The sequence below is a fragment of the Psittacula echo genome, assembly GCF_963264785.1.
Source record: "Psittacula echo genome assembly, chromosome: 23".
Lineage (NCBI taxonomy): Eukaryota > Metazoa > Chordata > Aves > Psittaciformes > Psittacidae > Psittacula > Psittacula echo.
In genome coordinates this window covers 5,905,494-5,927,756 of record NC_137748.1, presented here as the reverse complement: position 1 = coordinate 5,927,756, position 22,263 = coordinate 5,905,494, and the positions used below count along the sequence as shown (strand labels likewise).

The 22,263-nt window shown below is 60.2% G+C and overlaps 1 protein-coding gene across 1 annotated transcript; it reads left to right on the top strand.

Annotated features, from left to right (window-relative positions):
* Positions 1–6,185: 6,185 nt before the first annotated feature.
* On the top strand, positions 6,186–20,888 carry PLXDC1 (plexin domain containing 1; the record flags this gene model as incomplete). The annotated part of the gene is made up of 14 exons (XM_080633491.1): positions 6,186–6,240; positions 7,217–7,341; positions 9,202–9,345; positions 9,422–9,491; positions 9,928–10,050; positions 10,180–10,298; positions 10,816–10,915; positions 11,636–11,731; positions 13,562–13,643; positions 15,867–15,927; positions 16,757–16,892; positions 18,397–18,432; positions 19,510–19,670; positions 20,769–20,888. The coding sequence occupies 14 exons, from the start codon at positions 6,186–6,188 to the stop codon at positions 20,886–20,888; spliced, it is 1,428 nt and encodes a 475-aa protein (XP_080489617.1).
* Positions 20,889–22,263: the final 1,375 nt, after the last annotated feature.

Below are 22,263 nucleotides of genomic sequence, written 5' to 3'. Positions count from 1 at the left end.
CACACACAGACACCCCCCAGCATCACCCCCAGGCACCGGGGACCATCCTTGGGGGGGCCTCTATGGGGAGTGCTGGATGGGGACCCCCGTACCTGGGCTGTGGGATGGGGGGGACACCGAGGTTTGGGGCCATCCCTGGGATGGGGTCACACTGGGGAGCTGCAGCCCCCTGGGATGGGGCCATCCCTGGGATTCCCCCCTGGGATCTGCTCCCTGCCTGGGACTGGTGCCCCCCCCCAGGTTGAGGGCTCTCTTAGGGCCCCCCCAAGCGATCTGCCCCCCCAGCATCCCCTTTGGGATCATGGGGTGCCTCCATGTGGGGTGCCAGACCCCGATCCCGGGGGATCTGCAGTGAGGGCAAGGACCGGCTGGGGGGGGCGCAGAGCCCCTGCCCCACCGTGAGCCTCACCGGAGGGCAGGGCGGGGACACGTGTCCTGTGTTGTCTGTGGCTGCTGGGGCACAAACCCCCCCTATTACCCCCCATTAGCCTGGCCCCCCCCAGGCTGAGACCTGACGCAAGTCATGTCCTGAGTGAGCAGCGTGTGCAGGCCAGGCTGGGCTTGAGCGCATGTGGCCCCCCCCCCCCAACTAACCCCCCCCCCTTGTCCATCCCTCCTTGCACGGTGTGGTTGCTTCTCCTAACCAGGGTCCGTACCCGGTGCCGGGGCAGGGCGGCCGCCCCCCCCGGCACCCCCCCCGCCGCCTGTCCCGCCAGGACACCGTGGACATGGAGCCCGCGGGCAGCGCGGATGCGGCCGGCACCGAGCCCGGTGATTCCTGCTGCACGGACATCGAGATGGAGCCGGGAGACAAGGAGCCCGCGGGGCCCCCCCCGGCTGCCCCCCCACCGCACCCCCCCGCAGGGCCATGGGGTGAGGGCGAGCCCCGGGGCCGGGCTATGGGGCAGGGCCCATCGGAGCAGAGCGATGGGGAGCAATGGGGCCAGGACGTTTACACCCCCCGTTAGGGTGAGGGGGAGCAGGCAGGGATGGACCCCCCCATCCCAGGGGGATGGGACCCCACCGGCTGCCTTTGTGCCCCCCCACGGGGAGCCCTTGCTTTGCCCTGGGACCCCCACTTCTCACTTGGGGGGTGTCCCCCCCATTACACCGCAGCCCCCCAACATCTCGCGGTGCCTCAGGCCCTCCCTGCCGGGGGGGGGGGGCAAGTGACCAAATGGGCCCCCCAGCCCATCCCCTGCCCCATGGTGGGGGCTCTGTATGTGTGTGTCCCCCCCCCCGGGTGCCCCCTGCTTCTCCATGGTGCTCTTTGCCACCCGGCTGCAGGGGGGGCCCCTGCACTCGTCCCCCCCCCCCGAGCAGTGCCTCCAGCAGCCTGGCACTGCCCCACTGCAGGGCTGTGACCCACAGCGCCCCCCAGCGCCTGGGGGGGCAGTGCATGCGTGTGCAGTGTGAGCAGGGTTTCGGGGTGCTGCGTGCCGCGGGGGGGGGCAGTTTGCATGTGTTTGCCTTGGAGGGGCTCTGCTTGAGTTTGGGGGTGTGTGTGTCAATCTGAGCCAGTCTGGGGGGGTCTAACACATGCTAACAGCCGCCCAGCCCTGGCCTGCCCTGTGGGGGGGGCCCTTGCCCTGGGATTGGGGTGCACAGGGCAGAGCCCCCCCTCTCCTTGTGCCCCCCCCCACCCCGCTGTGCCCCATCCCGCTGTGTCCGTCTGTCTGTCTGTGAGCCTGTATCTGTGTGTCCCCCCCAGGGCACTGCCTTCTCCTGCGCCCGCCCCGGGGTGCCCTTTGTGTCCCCCCCCCCAACCCGCACCAAGGTGGGGGTGTCCCCACCCCACATCCAGCCCTCACCGTGGGGCCGGGCTTGCCCCATTTATGGGGGTCGCTGCCTTACCCAGACCCCCCCCAGCTTTGGAGGGATCGGGGGGGGGGGGACACCCCACTCTGCCACCTGTGCCCATGTGTGCCTCAGTTTCCCTTTGGGGGGGGTCACACAGTGTCACTGCTGCCAAGTGCTTTGAGACCTGCCTGCCCTGGTGCTCGCCAGGCAGTGGGGTCCCCCCAGGCCCCCCATGGGCAGTGGATGCCCCCTATTTATGTCACTCCACAACCGTTATTTAAAAGACCCAAAAAAGTGTTATTTTATTTATTTATTCTGTTGGGGTTTTTTCTTTTTTGTTTTTTTGGGGGGGACTCGCCCCGCTCGCTTGGTTCTTTGTAATAAACAGTTCGGTGAGACCTGCCCCGTGGCTGTGCCTGGTGCAGAGGGGACGGACACACACACGCACGCAGGGCTGAGACCGGGCACAACTCAGCTCTGCAGTGCCCAGCGAAAGGGGGAACTGCTGCGGATGGAGCTGGGACCCGCCCGGCTCCACGCTGGGTGGACGGAAGGGGTGAGGACCCGAAGCCGCGGGGATGGGCGCTGCTCGGCCGGCTCCGGGCGCGCTATTTACAGGCAATAAATAGGGGAGCCGCCGGCTCAGGGCTGCCGGCACCGCCACTCGCTCTTCTCCGGCCGGTACTCGAACGCCTTCCTGCGGAGATGGAGCACAAACCGGTAGCCCCGCGCTCCGGGCCCCGCTCCCCGTGTCCCCGGTAGCCCCGCACTCACTCTCTGACGGGCGCGCTCGCCCTGCACACGAGCCCGCGCTGGCAGGGACAGAGCTGGTTGATGCTGAAGGCGAGCCCGCCGGGGGGGACGTGGCAGCTCCGGCCCCGCTCCAGCCGCCGCTGGCAAACGCTCTCGCCGTGCACCCGCGCACAGCACCCGTCGGCTCCGCACTCCTCGTCCCGCACGCACCGCGCTCCTGCGGGGATGGGGAACAGCGTCACGGGAGGGAGAATCCTCGCCGGGGACAGGGATGGAGCTGGACCAGTGGGTGCCCCCCTCCGACAGCTCGTAGGGGTGATGCTGCGATATCCCCCCCGTTAAAGCCCGGTCCCCGCTCACCCTCCTGCCCGTCGGGCACGGGCTGCTGGCACTTCCCGAACATGCAGAGGAGGCCGCGGGCGCAGTGCGTGTCTCGGCGGCAGTACTGCCCCTCGGGCCGCTCGGGCAGGCACAGCCCGAAGTGCTCGTCGCAGAAGTGTCCGTGGGTGCAGGGGGTGGCGGGGCCGCACGTTGTTGCCTATAAGGCGGGGGGGGACACAGCGCATCCTCATCCCTGCCTCCGGGACAGGCCAGAAACAGCAGAGAGGGGCAAAAACTGCTCGAGCATCGTGAAGCAAAGCGGAGATGGAAGCGAGAGCGGGTGATGGGAGCAGCAGGGAGCGGGGGGGGGGGCGGCTGTCGGAGCACGTAAAAGTCCTGCTCCAGGTGAGGCTCGAACTCACAACCTCGGCATTGCTCCGCGTACTGCCCTATAAGTACCGCGCGCTGACCGATTGCGCCACTGGAGCGCCCGGCACCGCCCGCCGCGCCCGCGCCCCCTGCCGGCCCCGCCAGCCCCGCCCCGGTTGGAAACGCGGCTCCCTCCGTGCTGCGATCCCGGCTCCTGCTCCTGCACCCAGCCGCTCTCTCACAGCCCCGGCTCCCATCCCAGGGGCTAACGCCAGCTCCCACCCTGCCTATAAACCCCGATCCTGCACCCATCTCTGCTCCAGACCCTGCTGCAGACCCAGCTCCCACCCTGATACAAACTCAGCTCTCCTGTACCCATCTCTGCTCCCATATCCATCCTCTAAACTCAGCTCCCACCCTGCCGCAGCCGTACCCCCCTTCCTCCTGCCCCCAGGACCCCCTCACCGTGCGGCACCCATCGCACCGGGCACCCATCCCTCACCTCCTCCGCCTTGTCCCCGGGGCTGGCGCTTCTCCCCAGCGCGGCTTCCTCGGGGGGCTGATGGGGCAGCGAATACATCCAGGCCCAGAGGTACCCGGAGGCAGCGGGCAGGAGCGAGGCGATGAGGACGAGGATGGCCGGGGACATCTGCATGGTGCTGGCGATGGCGCTGGGTGCCCGGGCCGGGGGCACACGAGGTATTTGTAGCCCAGAGCCTATCATGAGCCCTGCTGCTAAAAGTGTTTGCCCACCTAATGGGGAAGGAGGCGGCAATCAGGGGTTAAGGGATTAACATAATTGCAGCCTTCCCCTCGCTGCGGGCAACAGCCCCAAAGCAAACAGCCCCCTCGGTGCAGTCTGGCTCCGGCGCCGGGTGGGTGCAGCTTGGGGTGCCCCTGTGTGTGTCCCCCCCCATGGTTTGGGGGGCTGGAATCGAGCAGCTCCAGGCAACAGCAGCTTTGGGGTTTGTCCCCCTCGTTTCATAGGGGACAGTGGGAAGGAGGGAGGAGAAAGCAGGGGGCAAACGCAGGAAGCGCAGCGCTTGGCACGCAGTTGGCATCTGAGCGGTTTTTGCTTTGTGCCCCCCCCATGCATGTTCCGTGTGCCCCCTCCCTGTGCACACACAACCCCCGGGGGGTGACGGGCTTTGCACCTTCCCTAATGGGTTCACTAACGAGGTGTTTGCGTGGCCAGGCCCTTATCACCCGGCTGAGCTGCGCCGGCGCTGGGCAAACCCGCTAATGGCCCCCCCGAGCATCCCCCCAGACAGTGTGGTCCCAGGCAGGCGGGGGGGCACCCGCCGACCTCGCCAATACACTTTGAAGCGGGGAAAGGCAGCCCAGGGCTGGCTCCTGCAGCGATGCCAGGGACGTGGCTGCTCTGGTTTGTCCCCAGGGCAGGGACACTGCGATGTCCCCTCCTTGGCGCTGCAGGGATGTGGGGATGGAGATCACCCCCTTGGGCCCTGCCCTGAGTGATTCGTGCCTCAGTTTCCCCATGTAAAGAGCAGGGGGGAGGCCGATGGGACACGGGGCCGAGGGGACCCCCCGGGCCGGTGGCTGGGGAACCACCGCGGCCGCTCGCACTGGGGTGGCCCCGAACCTTCTTTGTCCCCCGGATCCCGGATCGTGCCCCGGGCGCTGCCGCCGCTCGCTCCGTGTTTGCTCAGCGGCTCCGGGAGCAAATATTGACCCCGCTCCATGGGGACAATCGCTCCCCTCATCCGCCCCCCGCTGGGTGCTCCCCCCAACGCTGCTGTCTCCGGCTCTAATCCCCCCCAGCCCTACGGAAGCCCCGCATGGTGCCTCTGCCCCCCCCAACCCCCGGGGGTCCCGCAGCCCCCCCAGTCCCTGCAGTGCACGCACAGCCCGAGCCTGCGCTGGCTCCATCCTGCTCTGTGCGGGTGGGTTTGGGGGGTGAGGATGCCACGTCCCGTCCCCCCCCCCCGACCCGCTGAGGCTGGGGATGGGTCTGGGGGCTGCATCCTCCAACCCCTGCTGTGCAAGTGGGGGGGTTGTGTGGGCAGATGGAAAGAGGGGGTGTGCATGGGGGAGTTTGTGGGTCATGGGTGCTCAGTGGGTGCACAAGGGGGTGTCCATAGGCCGGGGGTACACAACGGATGTCGTCGGATGCAGCGTTGCTGGAGCACGAGTCAGAGCACTGGGATTGCAGCGGGGGTATAGCTCAGTGGTAGAGCATTTGACTGCAGATCAAGAGGTCCCCGGTTCAAATCCGGGTGCCCCCTCTTTTGCTACTCTCGGGAGGCTCCTTTCTCCCACCCCCTTTATTTGCTCCCCAGCACCCGCCGCAAAGAGGGGGGGTCGCGTCCTGCTCCCCGCCGCTCCCCGCAGCCTCGGGTGACCCCACCGGAGGCTTCGCTTCCTCCTGCAGAAGGATGGAGCCAACTCCGGCAGCGATCCCCAAAGTGCCCCCCCCCCAAAGGATTCCCCCCCCCTCGGACCCCCAACCTGGGACCCCCACCCTGGGACCCTCCCCTCTGAGACCCCCACTTTAGGACCCCCCACCCCGGGGCACCGCGGCACCGGCCGGGGCTGCCCGCAATGGGGACGGGGCTGCGGGACCCCCGGCTGCGCTGCTGCCCCCCCCCCAGGGAGGGGATGGAGACCGGGCCTGGGGCGGCCGCAGCCCTGCCCGGACCGGGGCTGGGGTCCCCCCGCCGGGATCCCCGCTTCGCTCCTTGGATCCCGTCCCCGCTCCGGGGCTCCCCATCCCCGGGATCCCCCCCCGGCCCCGGGATCCCCCCCCCAGCCCCGCCCCAGCCCCGCCCCGGCCCCACCCCCGGCTCCCGCCCCGCTCCGCTCCCGCTCCGCTCCCTCCCGGCGGGTGCGCGGCTCCCGCGGGTACCGGTCGATGGCGGGGCTCTGACCCCCCCCCCCAGCAGCGCCGGGCCCGAGGGGGGGCCCCGCAGCCCCCCAGCACCATGCGCTGGGGGGGCCTGATCCTGCTCTGCTTGCTCCGCGCGGCGCTGGGCGCAGGTAGGGGGGTGCGGAGGGGGCGAGGGACCCGAACGGGGGGTGCAGCGGTGGGGCTGGGGGGGAGGCTGTGGCCCCATTGCTGGGGAGCCCCCACCCCGGAGCCCCCCACCCGTGGCTGTGGATGCAGACTGGGGGGGGGACACACTCGAGTCTCTGTGGGGTCCCACTGAGCCCCCAGCATGGGCCAGGGCTGGGTCCCCCTCAGTGCCCCCGTGGGGACCCCCAAGCACTGAGCCCCTTTTCCTCACCCCAGGGGGCTGCCGGCTCCTCCGTGCCTCAGTTTCCCCTCCCAGAGGAGCTGGGAATAGAGCCCAGCCCCACGGGATGGCTCCGAGCTCCTCAGGCAGCAACGAGCTCCCTATGGGGAGAAGGGGGGGACCCTGTCCCAGGGGTGATGGAGCAGCCCCCCCGCGTGTCTTTGCTGTCCCAGTCTCTGGGGATGGGTGTCCTGGCTCCACCAGGAGCCGCAGGGAAGTGCCATGGATCTCTGGAGGTTTGGTCCCAAATGGCTTGTTCAACCCGCCCCCCCCATCGATTCCATGTTTTCCATCTCCCTGGGGCTGGAGCCGGGCAGGGAGGAACAAGGGATGTGTTTCTTTTGGAGATGGATGCTCTGGGTCCTGAGACCCCATTCCAGCCCGGATTTGGGGATGGATGGCTCTGGACCACGGCCACTGGTGCTGGTGGTTGAAGCTACATCTTCCCCATCTCCGGCACCTCGTGCGGGTGTGAATGAGCTGGGGGGTGTCCTTCCACCCCCCCATGGCAGCTCTCCTCCCATGGCCATGGGTGTCCATCACCCATCCCTGCACCCATCCCTCACCTGGGGAGCCTTCTCTTTGCCTCCATCATTGCAGCGAGGGGGGGCTGAGACCCCCCCAAACTCGTGTCACCCAAGCAGAAGCTGCCTTGCTTGGGGGGGGTTACTCCCATTGTGGGACCCTGATAACCCATCCCTGTGCCCCCCCACCTCCAGGACACCCCTCTGGGAGCCCAGCGATGGGTGAAGGCCCTGGGCACGAGGGGACCCACATCAGCCAGGACCTGGTGGGGGGCAGCTTGGCCATCGACACGCTGCCGGCCAACGAGACACGGATCGTGGTGAGTGGGGACCCCCTCAGCGGGATCCACCCTTGGGAAGGGGGAATCTGGTCCCAGCGAGGCAGGATCCAGCCGGTGCCTGACTGCTGGGAGCTATTTCCAGGCTGGGCAGGGAGATGTTGGCTTTGATTTAATGCATGGGGCTGGATCCAGGAGGGTAATTACAGCCCAGTGGGGAGGTGCCCTGGGCATCACCCCGAGCCCTGTGGTCATCCCTTCCCATCCTGAGGAGCTGGGGATGCTCCACTTGCCACGTGTGCAGGGAGATGCTGCTATGGGGCTTGAGGGGTGCTGGAAGCTGGTGGGTTTGGATGCAGCACTGCAGTGGCCCCTCCTGGGATAGCAGCCCTGGCTCCCCCATCCAGCCCTGCCTAATTACCTGCCCTCAATTAGCTCCTGGTTATTTGTGTCCCTTGAAACCGAGGGGGTTTGCCTGCCGCTGATCCCTACGGGATGGGCTCATGGGATCGCGGGATCGCAGGGTACCTGGCTCTGGATGCGTGGCTGAGGCTGGCTCCTCATGGAGGATGCGGTGACTTGTCCTGGTGGTTTTGCCCCTCATGGATTCAATGGGATTGGTGCCTCCATGGCCTGGTGTGGAGGGGAGAAAGGGCTGGGGCTGCTCCTGCCTGGAGCCCCAGCTTGGGAGCATCAGGGATGGAGAGGGGCCAGAAACCAGCAAAGTCCCTGATGTGGAAGCGTTTAAAGGCAAAACCCAAGCAGCCCAAACCCAGCAATGGAGCCGCAGGGTGGGAGCGATGGCGCTCGTGCTTTCCAGAGGAAAAGGCAGCAATTCCCTGCTGGGGCACTCGGAGCCATGGGCCAGGTCAGGGACATTGCTGCATCTCGCTGTGTCCAGCCCGTGGGTGCCAGCCCAGAGGGGTTTCCCAAAGTATTCCAGGTTTGGAATGTTGGGATGATGAAGGATGAAGGGGGATGTGCTACTGGGCATCCCCAAGTCCTGCCCAAAACCCTGCCCCGCTCACTGGTGTGTCCAAACCCTCTCCTAATTCCTGCTCTATCCAAAGCAAGGTGATGGATGAGGACACTCAAGTGAGTCAGCTCCTCCGCAATCCCGGCCCTGCTTATATCCCCTCTTGATTCTTGGGAATATATTGGGAAGGCCTGGGAGCAGGAAGGGGCTATAATCGCTCCCTTGGGAGTAACACAGAGCTTTACTGCCTCATTTTTACCCACTGCATCCTGGGCTGATGGGTCATTCCCTGCCTCTGGCATGGGCTCACACAGGGAACAGGTCCCTAGGGAGAGATGCTGTGGTCTGCCTGGGGATGTGCGTCCTCCGGCAGGTCCCTGGCTGGTTGGAGACGGCTCTTGCTGTGTGCTCCATGCTCTGGTCTGCTTGGGAAGGGGGTCTGGGAGCCTGGGAATAGCAAGGAGGGGTTTGACCACTCACATGGAGCCGTGTCCCATCCCGTGCTCCGGGGATGCAGCCCCGTGTCCCCATGCTCAGCCCCTCGCTCCCACTCTGCTGCTCTCCCTGCGCTGCCTGTTCCAAGGGTAATCATTTCCTCTGGGTTTCCCCATCCTCACTTGTTGGCTTCACTTCCCGTGTGTAATTCCCAGCCCTGGCTCGGGAGCAGGATGTTTTCCTCCCGGGAAGGCTGCATCTGCTCAGCTGAGGTCTCTCTGAGTCACGGCTCCCTCTTGCCAGCCGGCCTCTGCTCTCGGTTGTCTCATGGTGCTCTCTGCACCTTCTCCTACTGCTCAGAGCCCTTTGCAGGCTTCACACTGGGCTTTGGGTGCTGGTTTATGGCTGCTTTGTGCTGAGATGGGGTCCCTGAGCCCTGCCTGGGGGTCTCCATGGGGCCAGCCGGGTACCATCGCCCCTTGTCACCGCAGGAGGACAACCACAGCTACTACGTGTCGCGGGTCTATGGGCCGGCGGATGCTCGTCTGAGGGGGCTGTGGGTTGACTTGGCCACAGCCAACAGGAGCCAAGTGAAGATCCATGGGATCCTCTCCAACACGCACCGACAGGCATCGGTGAGCCCCGACCCATCCCATTGCACCCCAGCCCATGTCCTGCGGGACGGGCTCTCACCCCATCTCCCTCCCATAGAGAATCATCCTCTCCTTCGACTTCCCCTTCTACGGCCACCTCCTGCGGCAGGTCACGATAGCGACGGGTGGTGAGTTGGGATGGGATGGGGTCGATGGGATGGGGTCAGTGGGATGGGGTGGGATGCAATGGGGTTAATGGGATGCGGTGGAATGCGATGGGGTCAATGGGATGGGGTGGGATGCAATGGGGTGTGCATGCTCCATTGTCATTCCCATAGTGGGAGGACATGGCTCTGGGGCTGACTCCAACCTTACACAATCAGTAGGGTTGGAAGGGACCTCTGAAGATCATCCAGTCCAACCCTGAGCCCCCAAGAGCCCTTTGAGCTCTCTCCCTGCACCCCAAGTGTAACCCCAGCCCTGCCACAGGTACCAGAGGCTGCGGGGATGCAGGGGTCACACAGGCATTGGGGAGATGCTGCGGGAGGCAGGGCAGGGAGGTGGGGGTCAGAGGAGGGAAGGAAGGAGGGGCCGGGCGCTCTTCACCCTCCTCTGCTCGCTCAGGCTTCATCTTCATGGGGGACGTCATCCACCGGATGCTCACAGCCACGCAGTACGTGGCTCCCCTCATGGCCAACTTCAACCCCAGCTTCTCCCGCAATTCCACCGTCCAGTACATGGATAATGGTGAGTCCGGCTCCGGCCACCCCAGCGCACACCGGGGTGGCTCCTGGAGCATCCCAGCTTCCCGCTCCATCCTCATGGAACGGGAGCAATCAGAGGTGAGGGGTTGATGTGCTCTGGTCTCTCCTGCAGGGACGGCGTTTGTGGTGCAGTGGGACAAGGTCTATCTTCAGGGGAAGGAGGACATGGGCAGCTTCACCTTCCAGGCAGCGCTGTACAGCACCGGCAGGATCGTCTTTGGGTACAAGGAGGTGAGAGATGCTTCTGCTGGGGAAGGCACAGCAGGAGGGGCCCTGTTATAACCATCCACACACTGGGTCCGGGCATTCCCAGTGCCACCAAAACACTGGAGACATTTGCAGCAGCAGCGGGAGCAGGGTCCATCACGGCCATCACATCCGTCACGTCTGTCACCTCCATCACTTCCATCACCTCCATCACCTCCATCACCTCCATCACCTCCATCACCTCCATCACCTCCATCACCTCCATCACTTCCATCACTTCCATCACCTCCATCACCTCCATCACCTCCATCACTTCCATCACCTCCATCACCTCCATCACCTCCATCACTTCCATCACTTCCATCACCTCCATCACCTCCATCACCTCCATCACCTCCATCACCTCCATCACCTCCATCACCTCCATCACCTCCATCACTTCCATCACTTCCATCACCTCCATCACCTCCATCACCTCCATCACCTCCATCACTTCCATCACCTCCATCACCTCCACCACATCCTCTCTCCCTGGCTGCAGATCCCCGTGCCAGTTCTGCAGATCAGTGCCGCCCAGCACCCCGTGAAAGCCGGCCTCTCTGATGCCTTCATGGTCCTCAACCCATCTCCTGACGTGCCTGGTGGGTCACTGTGCTGGGGGAACCGGGGGAGGCTGGGGCAGGGAAGCAGCGGATCCCACAGGGATGGCACAGCTCCCCTGGGATCACAGCTGGGGAAGGAGAGATGGGATGTCCTCACCTTGGGGCACTTCAGGAGGATGCACTGCTTAGATTCATGGTAGGGAGCAAGGAGTGTGAGGAGATGTGTGGGGCTCGGCTGCATGGACACCCGTCATGAAAGAGAAGGAAATGGGGAAGGAGGAGGCCGTGGAGAAGCGGCTGCAGCCGGCGCTGCGCAGGGGGAGGTTCACAGCCCCATGAGTCACTGATGAGAAATGTGTTTGTTTAGAGCGATGCTGGCCTGGACCACATCCACCTCTGCTCAGGGACAGGGGCACAGCGAGCTCCAAGCTCCTCCCAGCAAACAGGGATGGGGAGATCTGTGTCCTGACATCCCTCTGCCCCGCAGCGCATCCTGCATTGCTTCCTGGTTGGAAATGTCCTTGCTCATTGCAGAGGGGGCGGAGGAGATGACGCTGAAGGTCGCTTCCAACCCAAACTCTTCCATGATTCCCTGCAGCCTCCATACGCTCCTCTCCCATAGGAACAACCCCAAGAGCTGGGGCCGCCTTTGCCTTCCAAGTGGGAGTCAGCAGCAGCGGGGTAACCCCCTTTGCAGGATGGAGAAGGGTGCCAAGGGTGGGTTCGTGCCTGGTCTATAGCCAAGGCTCCATGTTTCAGAGTCCCGCCGCCGGACCATCTACGAGTACCATCGCGTGGAGCTGGACACCAGCAAGATCACCAACCTGTCAGCCGTGGAGTTCACCCCCCTGCCCAGTGAGTCAGACACGCTTGGGGACCACAGTGATGGGGCAATGGGGCCCTGGGGACCGCAGTGATGGGACAATGCAGCTGGGGTGGTGCCCTGAAGGCTGTTTTCCTCCCATGGTTTCACCCAGCAGCTACAGCAGCCTCCTATGTGGAGCCGAGGGCTGGAGGAGGCAGGTTCAGTGGGTACTGGGGGTGTGTGGCTGTCACCCATCAACCGATGGCTGGGAGCTATGGAGGGAGGGTGAGCATCAAGCAGGGTCCCCCACTTATCCTGAAGGTCTCTGAATGGCTGTCACTGAACACAGAATCAGAGAATGGCTTGGGCTGGAAAGGACCTTAAGATCATCCAGTTCCAACCCCTGCCATCTTGTGCCTGCAGCCCTGTTTGGGTTGATCAGCTCAGACTCAGCCTCGGCCAAATCCCATGTGTGTGCCAGGCTGGCTGCTCTGGAGCCAGGATGGGAGCCTGGGATGCAGCAAAGCCCAGCGGGCGTGGGAAAAGCTGGGAAAAGGGATCTGCAGGCAGTTTTCCTTCCCTACCACTCAGCACTCCCCAGCTAAGCCATGAGAGCCGTGCTGTCAAGCACCGTGGCCCCACATGGCCCCAAGCCAAGCTCCATGCCACTGCCAGCACCATTCCTCATGTTGGGTTGATGGCTCTTGTTGCTCACCAACGGATCCCCTTTCACCCTAGGCCTTTAATTCCCTCTTCCCTGCTCTTCCCACCTGCCCATCCAGCAGAACTCCTTCTCTTTGCTCCACAAGCTGAGCTAATCCCGCTGGACACCGGTTCACTTCAGGTCTGCCTATGAGCTGTTTCGGACGCCTCCACACTCAGATGGAATATCTCGGGATGCTGTTCAGCAGCCCCATTTTTAGTGCTGGGATCCAAGGACACATGTGAGCCATCACGAAGCCCATGGATACAGAGCAGGGAGGGAATGTGTCTGGAGATACCAGGGTTATGCATGGAAACGGCCTCCCCGGGGCATGGGGTGACAGCGGCAGCAGCAGCAGGGTCACGGCAGAGCACATCATAAATAAGCATCCAGAAATAGCTCTATTTCTTCTCCTTAAACCCTGCTCTTTCGTCCTCCCCAGCAGGCAGGGATGCTGAGAGCAGCATCTCCAGAGGAGCCACAGGGCTGGGGAGAGCTGGAGGCCACTTCTCCTTCTGGGGGCTTCATGTTTAGGCTCGTTCAGGTCAGGAGGGCAGCTCTGGGGCACAGAAACCACCAGTTTCTGTGCTTTTCTTGACAGACTGCGTTTTCCAGCCAGGGCTGGACTCTCCAAGCAGGTCAGCCTCATCAGATGGAGGTATTCTTGCAGAGCTACTTACTATGGACACAGCAACAGAGGGTTAAGCTGTTTGTATCGCTCCCTTCCTTCTGCTCAACACCCTCTGTGTAATAGAAGTGCTGTCAGTCTCAGCTGCGTTTTACCTCCCAGTTAAACAGGATGGGAAGAGGTTTACAGATGGACTGGGAGCTCATCCTGCTAGAGAGGTGTCTGCAGGCCCATAGCAGAGAGGTTGGGTTAGAGACTTTGCTGATGCTCTGGTTCTGCCCACACCACCAGCGCACAGCGGATGCCTGTGCAGATGCTGGTGTGACACTGGATGGTGCCCATGCAGATGCTGGTGTGACACAGGATGTTACCCGTGCCCATGCTGCTGTGTCACTGGATGTTACCCGTGCCCATGCTGCTGTGTCACTGGATGGTGCCCATGCAGATGCTGGTGTGACACAGGATGGTACCCGTGCCCATGCTGCTGTGACACAGGATGGTACCCGTGCCCATGCTGCTGTGTCACTGTGTCTCCTCTCTCTTTTACAGCCTGTCTCCAGCATGAGAGCTGCGAAATGTGCATGAGCTCGGAGCTGACCTTCAACTGCAGCTGGTGCCACGTCCTGCAGAGGTACCAGGGATGGGTTTCCTCCCCACCTCTTCTCTTGCTCACTTTCCTATAGCTGGGAGTGCAAGCACAGCTCCGGGCTTGGTGCCTGGATCAGTGCTCATGGGCTTTTATTACTCTTTTCCTTTCCCTGTTGCTTTCTGGTGCTGCTCTCAGGCTCACAGCCCTGGTGATGCTGTGAGCTGGTCTCCAGCTACAAGCCATTGAAAGGAAGGAGACATTTCCCAACCCTGGGGCTTTCGGTCCTGATGTTTCAGTGCAGCAGCTGGAACAAGTTGGGACCAGAAGCAAGATTCACATTTCTTATGTGAATCAGTGAGCTTAAAGGGGGGAAACTTGTCCTGCTTTAGGCTGTGATTTGAGCCCAAAGTGCAGGGCAGGGAGCCCGGGACAGCCTCCAGCTTCAGGTAGGTCACAGAGAGGGGGATGCTTATCATGTTCTCCTTGTTGGGGATGAGACATAGCAAGGGGGGGGGTTACTGGTGCCAGTTTAGGGGTGCACAGAGGATGCGGGGGGTGAGGCTGGCCCTGCCAGGCAGCATCTCTGCTCCGTGCTCTCCTTCAGCGTGATGGGGAGCAGGAGTTTAATGAGATTCTGCTGAAATCTGTATGTAGAGCTCGTGGCAGGGGAGGGGACCCAGTAACACAGATCCTCACATGCGGCACAGCTCGGATCTCCCAGGGAGGCTCAGTGGCTGGTCCCCTTCCCCAGCCGCCTCCTGCAAGGGCAGCGTGGTTCAGTGTGGTTCCTCCCTTCAGATCAGAGAACGGGATGCTCTTGCAGCCAAGATGCATGAAACCAGATGTGGCTTTTGCAGCAAACCCACACCTGGGTTTGGGCAGTGGCTCAGTCTGGGTCTTGTTTGGGCTGAAACCTCAGGGTTCAAGAGCTTTGCTATCCTGCTTATTCCAACCTCATGGTGTTTGCAAACCCCAGCTTCCAAACCCTCAGTCACTGTTGCTCATCTTTCATAGAGTCCCACACTGGTTTGGGTTGGAAGGGACCTTAAAGCTCCTCCAGCTCCAACCCCTGCCACGGGCAGGGACCCCTTCCACTGGAGCAGCTTGCTCCAAGCCCCTGTGTCCAACCTGGCCTTGAACACTGCCAGGGATGGGGCAGCCACAGCTTCTCTGGGCACCCTGTGCCAGCGCCTCAGCACCCTCACAGGGAAGAGCTTCTGCCTAAGAGCTCATCTCAGTCTCCCCTCGGGCAGGTTCAAGCCATTCCCCTTGGCCTGTCCCTGCAGGCCCTTGTCCAAAGCCCCTCTCCAGATGCTTGTGTGTGTTGGCTGAAGGCCACGCTTCCCACAGCCATAACTGCGTGTTGGCAGCTCCGTCCCGAAGAGCTGAGGTTGCACATGGACAGGACACATGGCGAGCTGGAGCAAGCCTGCTGCTATCTTGCTGGCTCTCAACCAGGCTGGCTTCGCAAAGCCAACAGGATCTGTCCCAAGGAAATTCATCGAGTGGCTTCCAGGGAGTGAATTCAGTGATTTAACCCCAGAGTTAACCTCGTAACTCACCTCTGGACAGTGGGGTTTGTGCTTTTGCTTTTGCTGAGCCCATAATTGTCACCGGAACAGCACCTTAAGCAAAGATGCCAGTGACTCAGCAGGACCTGGAGTGGGGTTTTGTGGTTTCTCCTCCTTTTCCTGCTTGGTCGTTGGGTGAAGCAGTGCTTGGATGAGCTGTGAACCCCTGATTCACGGCTTGCTGTCCCCGGAGACCTCCCAAAGGTCAGCGTGCTCCTCCGATCCCTCTCTTGCTGTAGGGATTTCTCGAGCTGGTGTTTTCCTGAGCTCATTTATAATTCCTTTAATGTGTTTTTCCTGCGCAGATGTTGCTGGAAAAACCCCACCAAACCCTCGTGGAGATCGCGGCAGGGTCCAGGGAATGGAAAGTCCAAGTCAGTCCCTGTATTTTTCCTATTTCTCTGCTTCTCTGTTTACCTCGGAGAAGCGGTGTTGACCCTTTTCCTCCTCCGTGAAGAGGAACATTTGGGTCCTTCCAGCACAGCTGTATTACGAGATACAACATCCCCATGTCAACCTGTATCTCCTCTTTCCAGCCCTTGGCTACTTGTCCAAACACCCATCGAGGCAGCATTTGGGACTCTTGGGCAGCTTGGGAATCCCTACCAGTGCCCCCACAGTAGGCAAAGGAGCTTTAGCATTGCCGTGTCCCTCGAATTCCTCTGGCACAGGTTAATTCTGCTCTTGTCCACAGATGTTCCAGCGGCTTTGACCGGTACCGTGAGGAGTGGTTGTCCTATGGCTGCGGGCAGAAGGTGAGGCTGGGGCAAGAGTCACTTTTAGGTCCTCTGCTAGGGGTGATGCTGATCTGCAGCGAAACCAGCGGCCACATCCCCTAAAAGTCACACTTGGCTCCACTTAACCCACGCCTGGAATAGGCTGAGCATCCCTTTAGATAGCCCTTTCCCATTAGAGCAGGACCACCGATCCACTTGGATGTCTGTATGGGAATGGTTAAGAGCTGGTCCATCTCACGCGGGGTTTGCTTTGCTGCTGCCTTGTTCCCTTGGTGCTGGATATTCAGCAGAGGTGCAGAGACCTCCTTAAGTTACCAAGTGGTGCAGTCGGAGTGCTCTGGGATGTGTTTTTCTTCACCTTCTGAAGCATGACTCTTACTCACTATCAAGCATGAAGGAATTACTCCTTGTGACTTTCTTTGCTCTCCAATTATCTCCACGCTGGATGAACCAGTTTCTTTGTCTCGGAAAGATCAGCTCTAAGGAAACATCTGGTTCTGCTTTGGGTTGGTTTTCTCTCTTGTTTCTCCCTCTGAAAACTCAGCTTTGTTCCCTCTTAACCGAGAGGGATGAGTGAGGGGAAAGGGGGTCACAGGGCCTATGTAAGCTCACCCAGTGATGCAAGAAGGTCAGATCTTGTCCTGCTTCAGTGGTTCCCAACCTTTTCCTCCTCTAACCCCTAGGTCAGCCCCTTCCATACTCCTGGACCACATCCCCTGCTTCCACTCCGATGTTTGAAGCCCTCGGGCTCGGTAGCCCCAAGCCTGGGAAGCAGAGTCCGGTCCCCACTGATGCTCCTGCTGGAGGAGAGCAAGGGCAAAGTGGCTCCTGTCTGGTTTCTTCCCAGGCTGACGAGAAGACCTGTGAGGATTTAGCAGCCGGTGAGCACTACTCAGCACCTCCTGAGAGCTCTTCCTCCCCGCTGGATGAGGACATCACCACCTCCACGTCCTCGCTCTTCATTGACAGCCTCACTACAGAAGGTAGGGGCCAGCGCGTGGGTACCGCCTCCCTGATGCTCATCCCTGGAGAGGTTTTTCACCCCGAAGCCCATTCATATCCAAATGAATCCAAGAACAAGCAGGTCTGGAAGCACAAGGGTTGGGGTGAGTACAGGAGGCAATGGGAAGGAGAAGGTGAGAGGGGTGATGTGGCAAAGGAGGAGAGGAAACCCATCAGTGGGGAGAGTTTTACAGTTGCATCGCAGCCGGTTTAGGTGTTTAAGAAGGTCCACAAGGAGCTGATACCTGGTGGGGAGAACCCCAGCATCATAGCAGAGGTCAATACAGTTTACAGGGCTCATGCGTTTAATGTGCTTGGTCTTAGCTGGTGTGTCAGGGCCGCCAGGACAATCAGAGTGGCAATAACACAGCACAGGCTTGTGATTGCCCTCTGCTTGGGAATGGTGTTGATTCCAGCACAGGAAAGCTCCGCATAAGGCCCTGAGTTTCCCTCAAGACACCCATGTTCTAAAGCTTGATAATCCTATTAACACAGGGCTGGCTCCTCGGATCCTAGCGGCAGGTATCGCTTCCATTTGCCTGCTTAATAGTCCCTAAAGCAAACTGCTAATTAGAATAAATAGAAAGGAGCACTCCTGATTGTTCTTCAGCAGCGGGAAGGAGCTGGGCAGACGAGCGGAGCTCCTGCTGACAGAGCTGACTTTGAAAGGAGCAATTAAAGGCAAGGGGGGAGCATGACACCAGCGCTGAGATGGTTTCCCAACTCATCGCCGGTTCTTGGAAGAAGAACAAGAGGCTTTTCTGTGACAGAGCCAGGCACGGAGCTCATTGGTGATCTTGGAAGCAAACACTCATCCAGCTGCATCAGGCAGCGAGCTTCATCTGGAGACGCACAGCCAAGGAACAAGTGAAGCAGAGGAAGGACCCACCCCCTGCATCCTCCTCCCCAGCTCGCTGGAGCCGCTCACGGGGATGTTTGTGGATGTCTCATGTGTCAGCGTGGAAGCCAAGCGGTGAGATTCCAGCTGGACACGTGAGGGTGCTGCTGTGGAGCCCATCAAGGTGTGAAGCCTTGTACAAAATATCCCAGTTCTTCCAGAACGAGACTGAAAATGGAATTGGATTTTGGGCCGCCACGGAAGACATCTATAGCGTGACAACATCCATTGATTCATTTGGGATGTATGGGCACCATGACTGAGAACCTGCTATAAGGGAGCCTTCAATTCCCTGTGAGGGTGCTGAGGCGCTGGCACAGGGTGCCCAGAGAAGCTGTGGCTGCCCCATCCCTGGCAGTGTTCAAGGCCAGGTTGGACACAGGGGCTTGGAGCAAGCTGCTCCAGTGGAAGGGGTCCCTGCCCGTGGCAGGGGTTGGAGCTGGAGGAGCTTTGAGGTCCCTTCCAACCCAAACCAGGCTGGGATTCTGTATTAGCAACTCATTGCTGCAAACGCCATAGTGGGAGCGGGTGGGAAGGTGCAGAACATCCTTGGTGCCTCCTAACTTTATTTGCCTTTGTTCATTCAGATGACACGAAGCTCACTCAGTACGCAGGCAGTGAAGGTAAGCCCTTCATCCTCCCCCTGCCTGCTCGCAGGCATTCCAAGTGAAATCAAATCCCCTGGGAGCTGCAGGGTGGAAAGGGTGGGCAGCTGGAGCAGAAAGGATGGGATCAAGATAAGGCTCCTCTTGTCCTTACCCTGATTAATACCATTTCAGAGAGTGGAAAGTGAGAGTCAGGCCAAATCTCTTTTACCCTGGTGCTGTTTGTCTGCTTCTCCCGCTTCGTCCTGCTGTGCACACGAAGATGATGAGTTTTCTCTTTCCATGTAATCCCCTTTCTCTGCAGTTTCTGCACAGGGAAAGTCCTTTTTCCTTTTGAATTCCCTCAGCTGTGCCAAAGAGCAGTGTAAAACCCAAATACGAAGTGTCCTCAAGCCCAGCTCTGCCTTTTTCATCCCTGTTCCAATGAATCCTTTCTCACTCAAAGTCTGTCCGTCGGCCCCAAGGGCAGGGAACCGTTGCCATAAGGCTCTGACTAATTCCAGGGTACGGGAAGGATCTGAGCCCTCCTCACCCCATGTCAGGTTTGCAAGCACTGTGGTCTGTGCCAACCGCGAGCCCATTCCGCTCACCTGGAAGCAGCTCAGGGAAGTCAAACTGGGGGCAGGATCAGCTCCTTTGCAGGCACGGGGCCCTTGGAATGCTTTGTCTTCCCAGTTCCAGCCAAACTGCTCCCAAAGGGTGGTAATGTCACTGTTCATAAGTGCCACCTCCATCCTCTGTAGCTCTTTTGCATATTCATAGCTGAGGACCGAGGGCAAGGGAGGCACACGGAGGCCCCAGCTCAGCATATGGCTAATGGCTTTCCACCAGAGTGAGCAGCCAGTATATAAAGACTGCGGATTGGAGATGGGGTTCTGCATGGTGCTGGTTTAATCTGCCTTCAACCCAGCTCCTCGTGTCATCTGCAAGGGATGCTGGACCCCGGACGGCCCTTTGGGGCCTCCTCCCCTCTCCTTGAGCCGGTTGAAGTGCCCGGTCCTATGTGCAGAGCTCTGAAAGCTCTTCCCTTGCTTTTCCCTTCCTTGTCCCGAGGTCCCGGCACAGGCCCGGGCTGAAGTGAACCCTTTCTTGCAGGGCTGGGAAGCAGCCTTCCTTCCAGGCAAGCCAGCGCCCCGCTCCACAGCGGCACGATCGTGGGGATCGTCCTGGCCGTGCTGCTCATCGCGGTCATCATCCTGGCTGGGATTTACATCAACAGCCACCCCACGTCCACCGCTGCCCTGTTCTTCATTGAGGTGAGTGGAGAGCCTGATCCCTCGCCCCGGTTTCCTCTGCTGTCACCCCAAATCCCAGCCTTCTCCAGGGGAGCAAAGAGGAGCGTTGATGGAGTCCAGATTGAGTTTCTTTTCACGGTCCTACAGTCACAGCTAATCTCCCAACCTCCCGTTGATGATGTTTTAAACTTAGGCTCTCCCCTCCCACACGCTGTTATTTTGCTCCCTTTCACATGCTCTCTTTCACACATTGCCTTTTCTTTTCCCCCATGCGACGTTCCGCTCTTCCACCTGCTTGCAGGAGCCGTCGACACATCTGAGTGGCTCTCTTGGAGCCACAACACATCTGAGATGGCTGCCTTTAGAGTTACCCAGCTGGATGCTGGGGACTAAAATTGTCAGGTTTCACTGCTAGATGTCACGCCATCAGCTACTGTGTAAGTGGTGGCGCGAAGGCTCTAAATGGAAGGGTTTAATTCATGGAATGATGGGGGTCCAACCATCCCCATCTGCTGTTAAAAGCCAGAAGACCGCTTGCTGTAGGATCCCAAGGCAGGCAGAAGTGGGCTGAATGCTGGCGTAGGAGCTGCTGCAGAGGGAGTGAGCAACACCGAGCCCTCAGCCTTTCCTTATGGCTCCCTGGCTTTTTCCTTGAGCACTTGGCTTTGCCCCATCTGCCCTGTCTGCAGGGGCAGGAAGCAGGGAGTTGAGCTTCGTGGCCTTTACCAGTCTAGCAGCCCTTGGCAGTGTTGGATGCATTCACCTGCACCCGGCTGGGACGGGGCAATGCAGCTGTGCCTGTTCTGCTGATAGAGGACACACAAAGCTGACGTGTTTGTGGTGGCCATGCCGGGCACGGACCATCCTTGTTCTGAGGCTGATGTGAGATTTCACTTCAAGTTTCCCTTTCCTCCCCCATTTTAACCTTAGCAGTGGGTCAGCTCAACGAGATGGATGTGTTGGAATGAACGGGGTTAAGCATGAAAGTACTTGTTAGCATTTATTACTTCCACAAAGACAGCAGTGTCCTTGTTTCAGGACCAAGACTCCTACTTCCCTGCGGGCTTGGCGTGAAGGGCTCTGCCATAGCTTCTGATGCCTCTTTGTTTCTGTTCCCAGCGGAGGCCACATCATTGGCCTGCCATGAAGTTCCGAAATCACAGCAACCACGCAACGTACTCCGAGGTGGAACCAGCCAGCCAGGAGAAGGAGGGCTTTGTGGAAGCAGAACAGTGCTGAACGCTTCTCCCCCTGCGCCTCAAACCTCCCATATCTCAAGCGTTGGAGTCTTCTGTTACCCTATTGCAAAGTCTTTCCCCTCTTGGAAAAGAAAGAGCGAGTAGAGGCATAAAGACCCAATGGAGCATTTGAAGAGCGAGTCGGGGTGATGTGGGGCTGGATTTGCCTGGATTCCTCACGGGATAGCAGAGCCTGCAGTGGTGGCAGTTGGTTGTGGCCATAGGACTGGCTGTAGCCTGGCACTGAAGCCCTGGATGTGGGGTAGAAAGAAGGGCAGTCAGTTCTTCAGCTCACAGAGGGGTTTACGGTTTGTGGTTGGGCTTTTCCCCACTGTGTTGGCTGAGCTCTTCCCTCCTCCACCGGGAGCCTTACAGAGGCAGCAAAGGGGGGAGAAATCTTGCTATGGGCAAACCATGGGGTTGTCTCGAGCAGGAAGCTCTTGGAGACAGCAAAACCAATGCCTTTTGCTGCCTGCACTCAGGAAAGCTGGGCTGATTCACTCGTCTCCATGGAGAGGCTGGAGAGGTGCTGGTGGTGGCCCAGGAGAGGTTAAGGCTGGCTCCCAGGGCTCACCAACCCTCTCCCATCTCCATCCCTTTCTCTTCTCTCCCCTGCCATCTCCATCCCTCTCTCCTCTCTCCCCTCCTTTTATGGCAGGCAACGGTTAGCTTTGTCTTTGCAGCTGGGAAGCCTGCAGCCTTCAACCCCCTGGCCCTCCTCTCCTTTCAAAGCAACAGCTTCTACCCCTTGCCTGGGAGAAAGGGAAACCGGCTCTGTCTTAATGGCAAAACCCTGCAGAGGATTCCCCTTCGGGATGTTTGTGAGCCAATGGCTTTGAAGCACTTTTTGGCATCTCATTAGTTTGCTATATCGCTAATGATAACCCTTGCCCTAAAGCAGGCAGTGTGATTCCAGAGAGCTTGGATTCCTTCCGAACACATCCTGGTGCTGTGGCCACTAATGCAGCAGGAACAGAGTGGGATTTGCTGGAGGAGGATGGGGACAGCGCATGAGTGAATCCGTGTCCTCCCACAGGCTTGGTCCTGCAGTGAATCCAAAGTCCTCCGTGGGCATGGCACATAAATAAGGAGTGAAGGCACACGCTGGTGGCTTCACACCATCGAATATCCTGGGTTTAGAGCCTTCTGGAGGCAGCGGATTGCTTCTGCTGGGTTATTTTGCCTGTGACAGGTCCCTAGTCTGGATTTGGGCATAGGATAATGAGTCCAGCCTCTGACCCTAGCGAGGGACTTTGACATGAGACCTCTCAGGGTTTCCTACTCCTTCTGTGCCATCAAATTCCACGCAGAAATACTCCCCCCTACTTCCACAGACAAAGCTTGCGCTCTAAACTAAGGAAAGCTCCTGTTAAAAA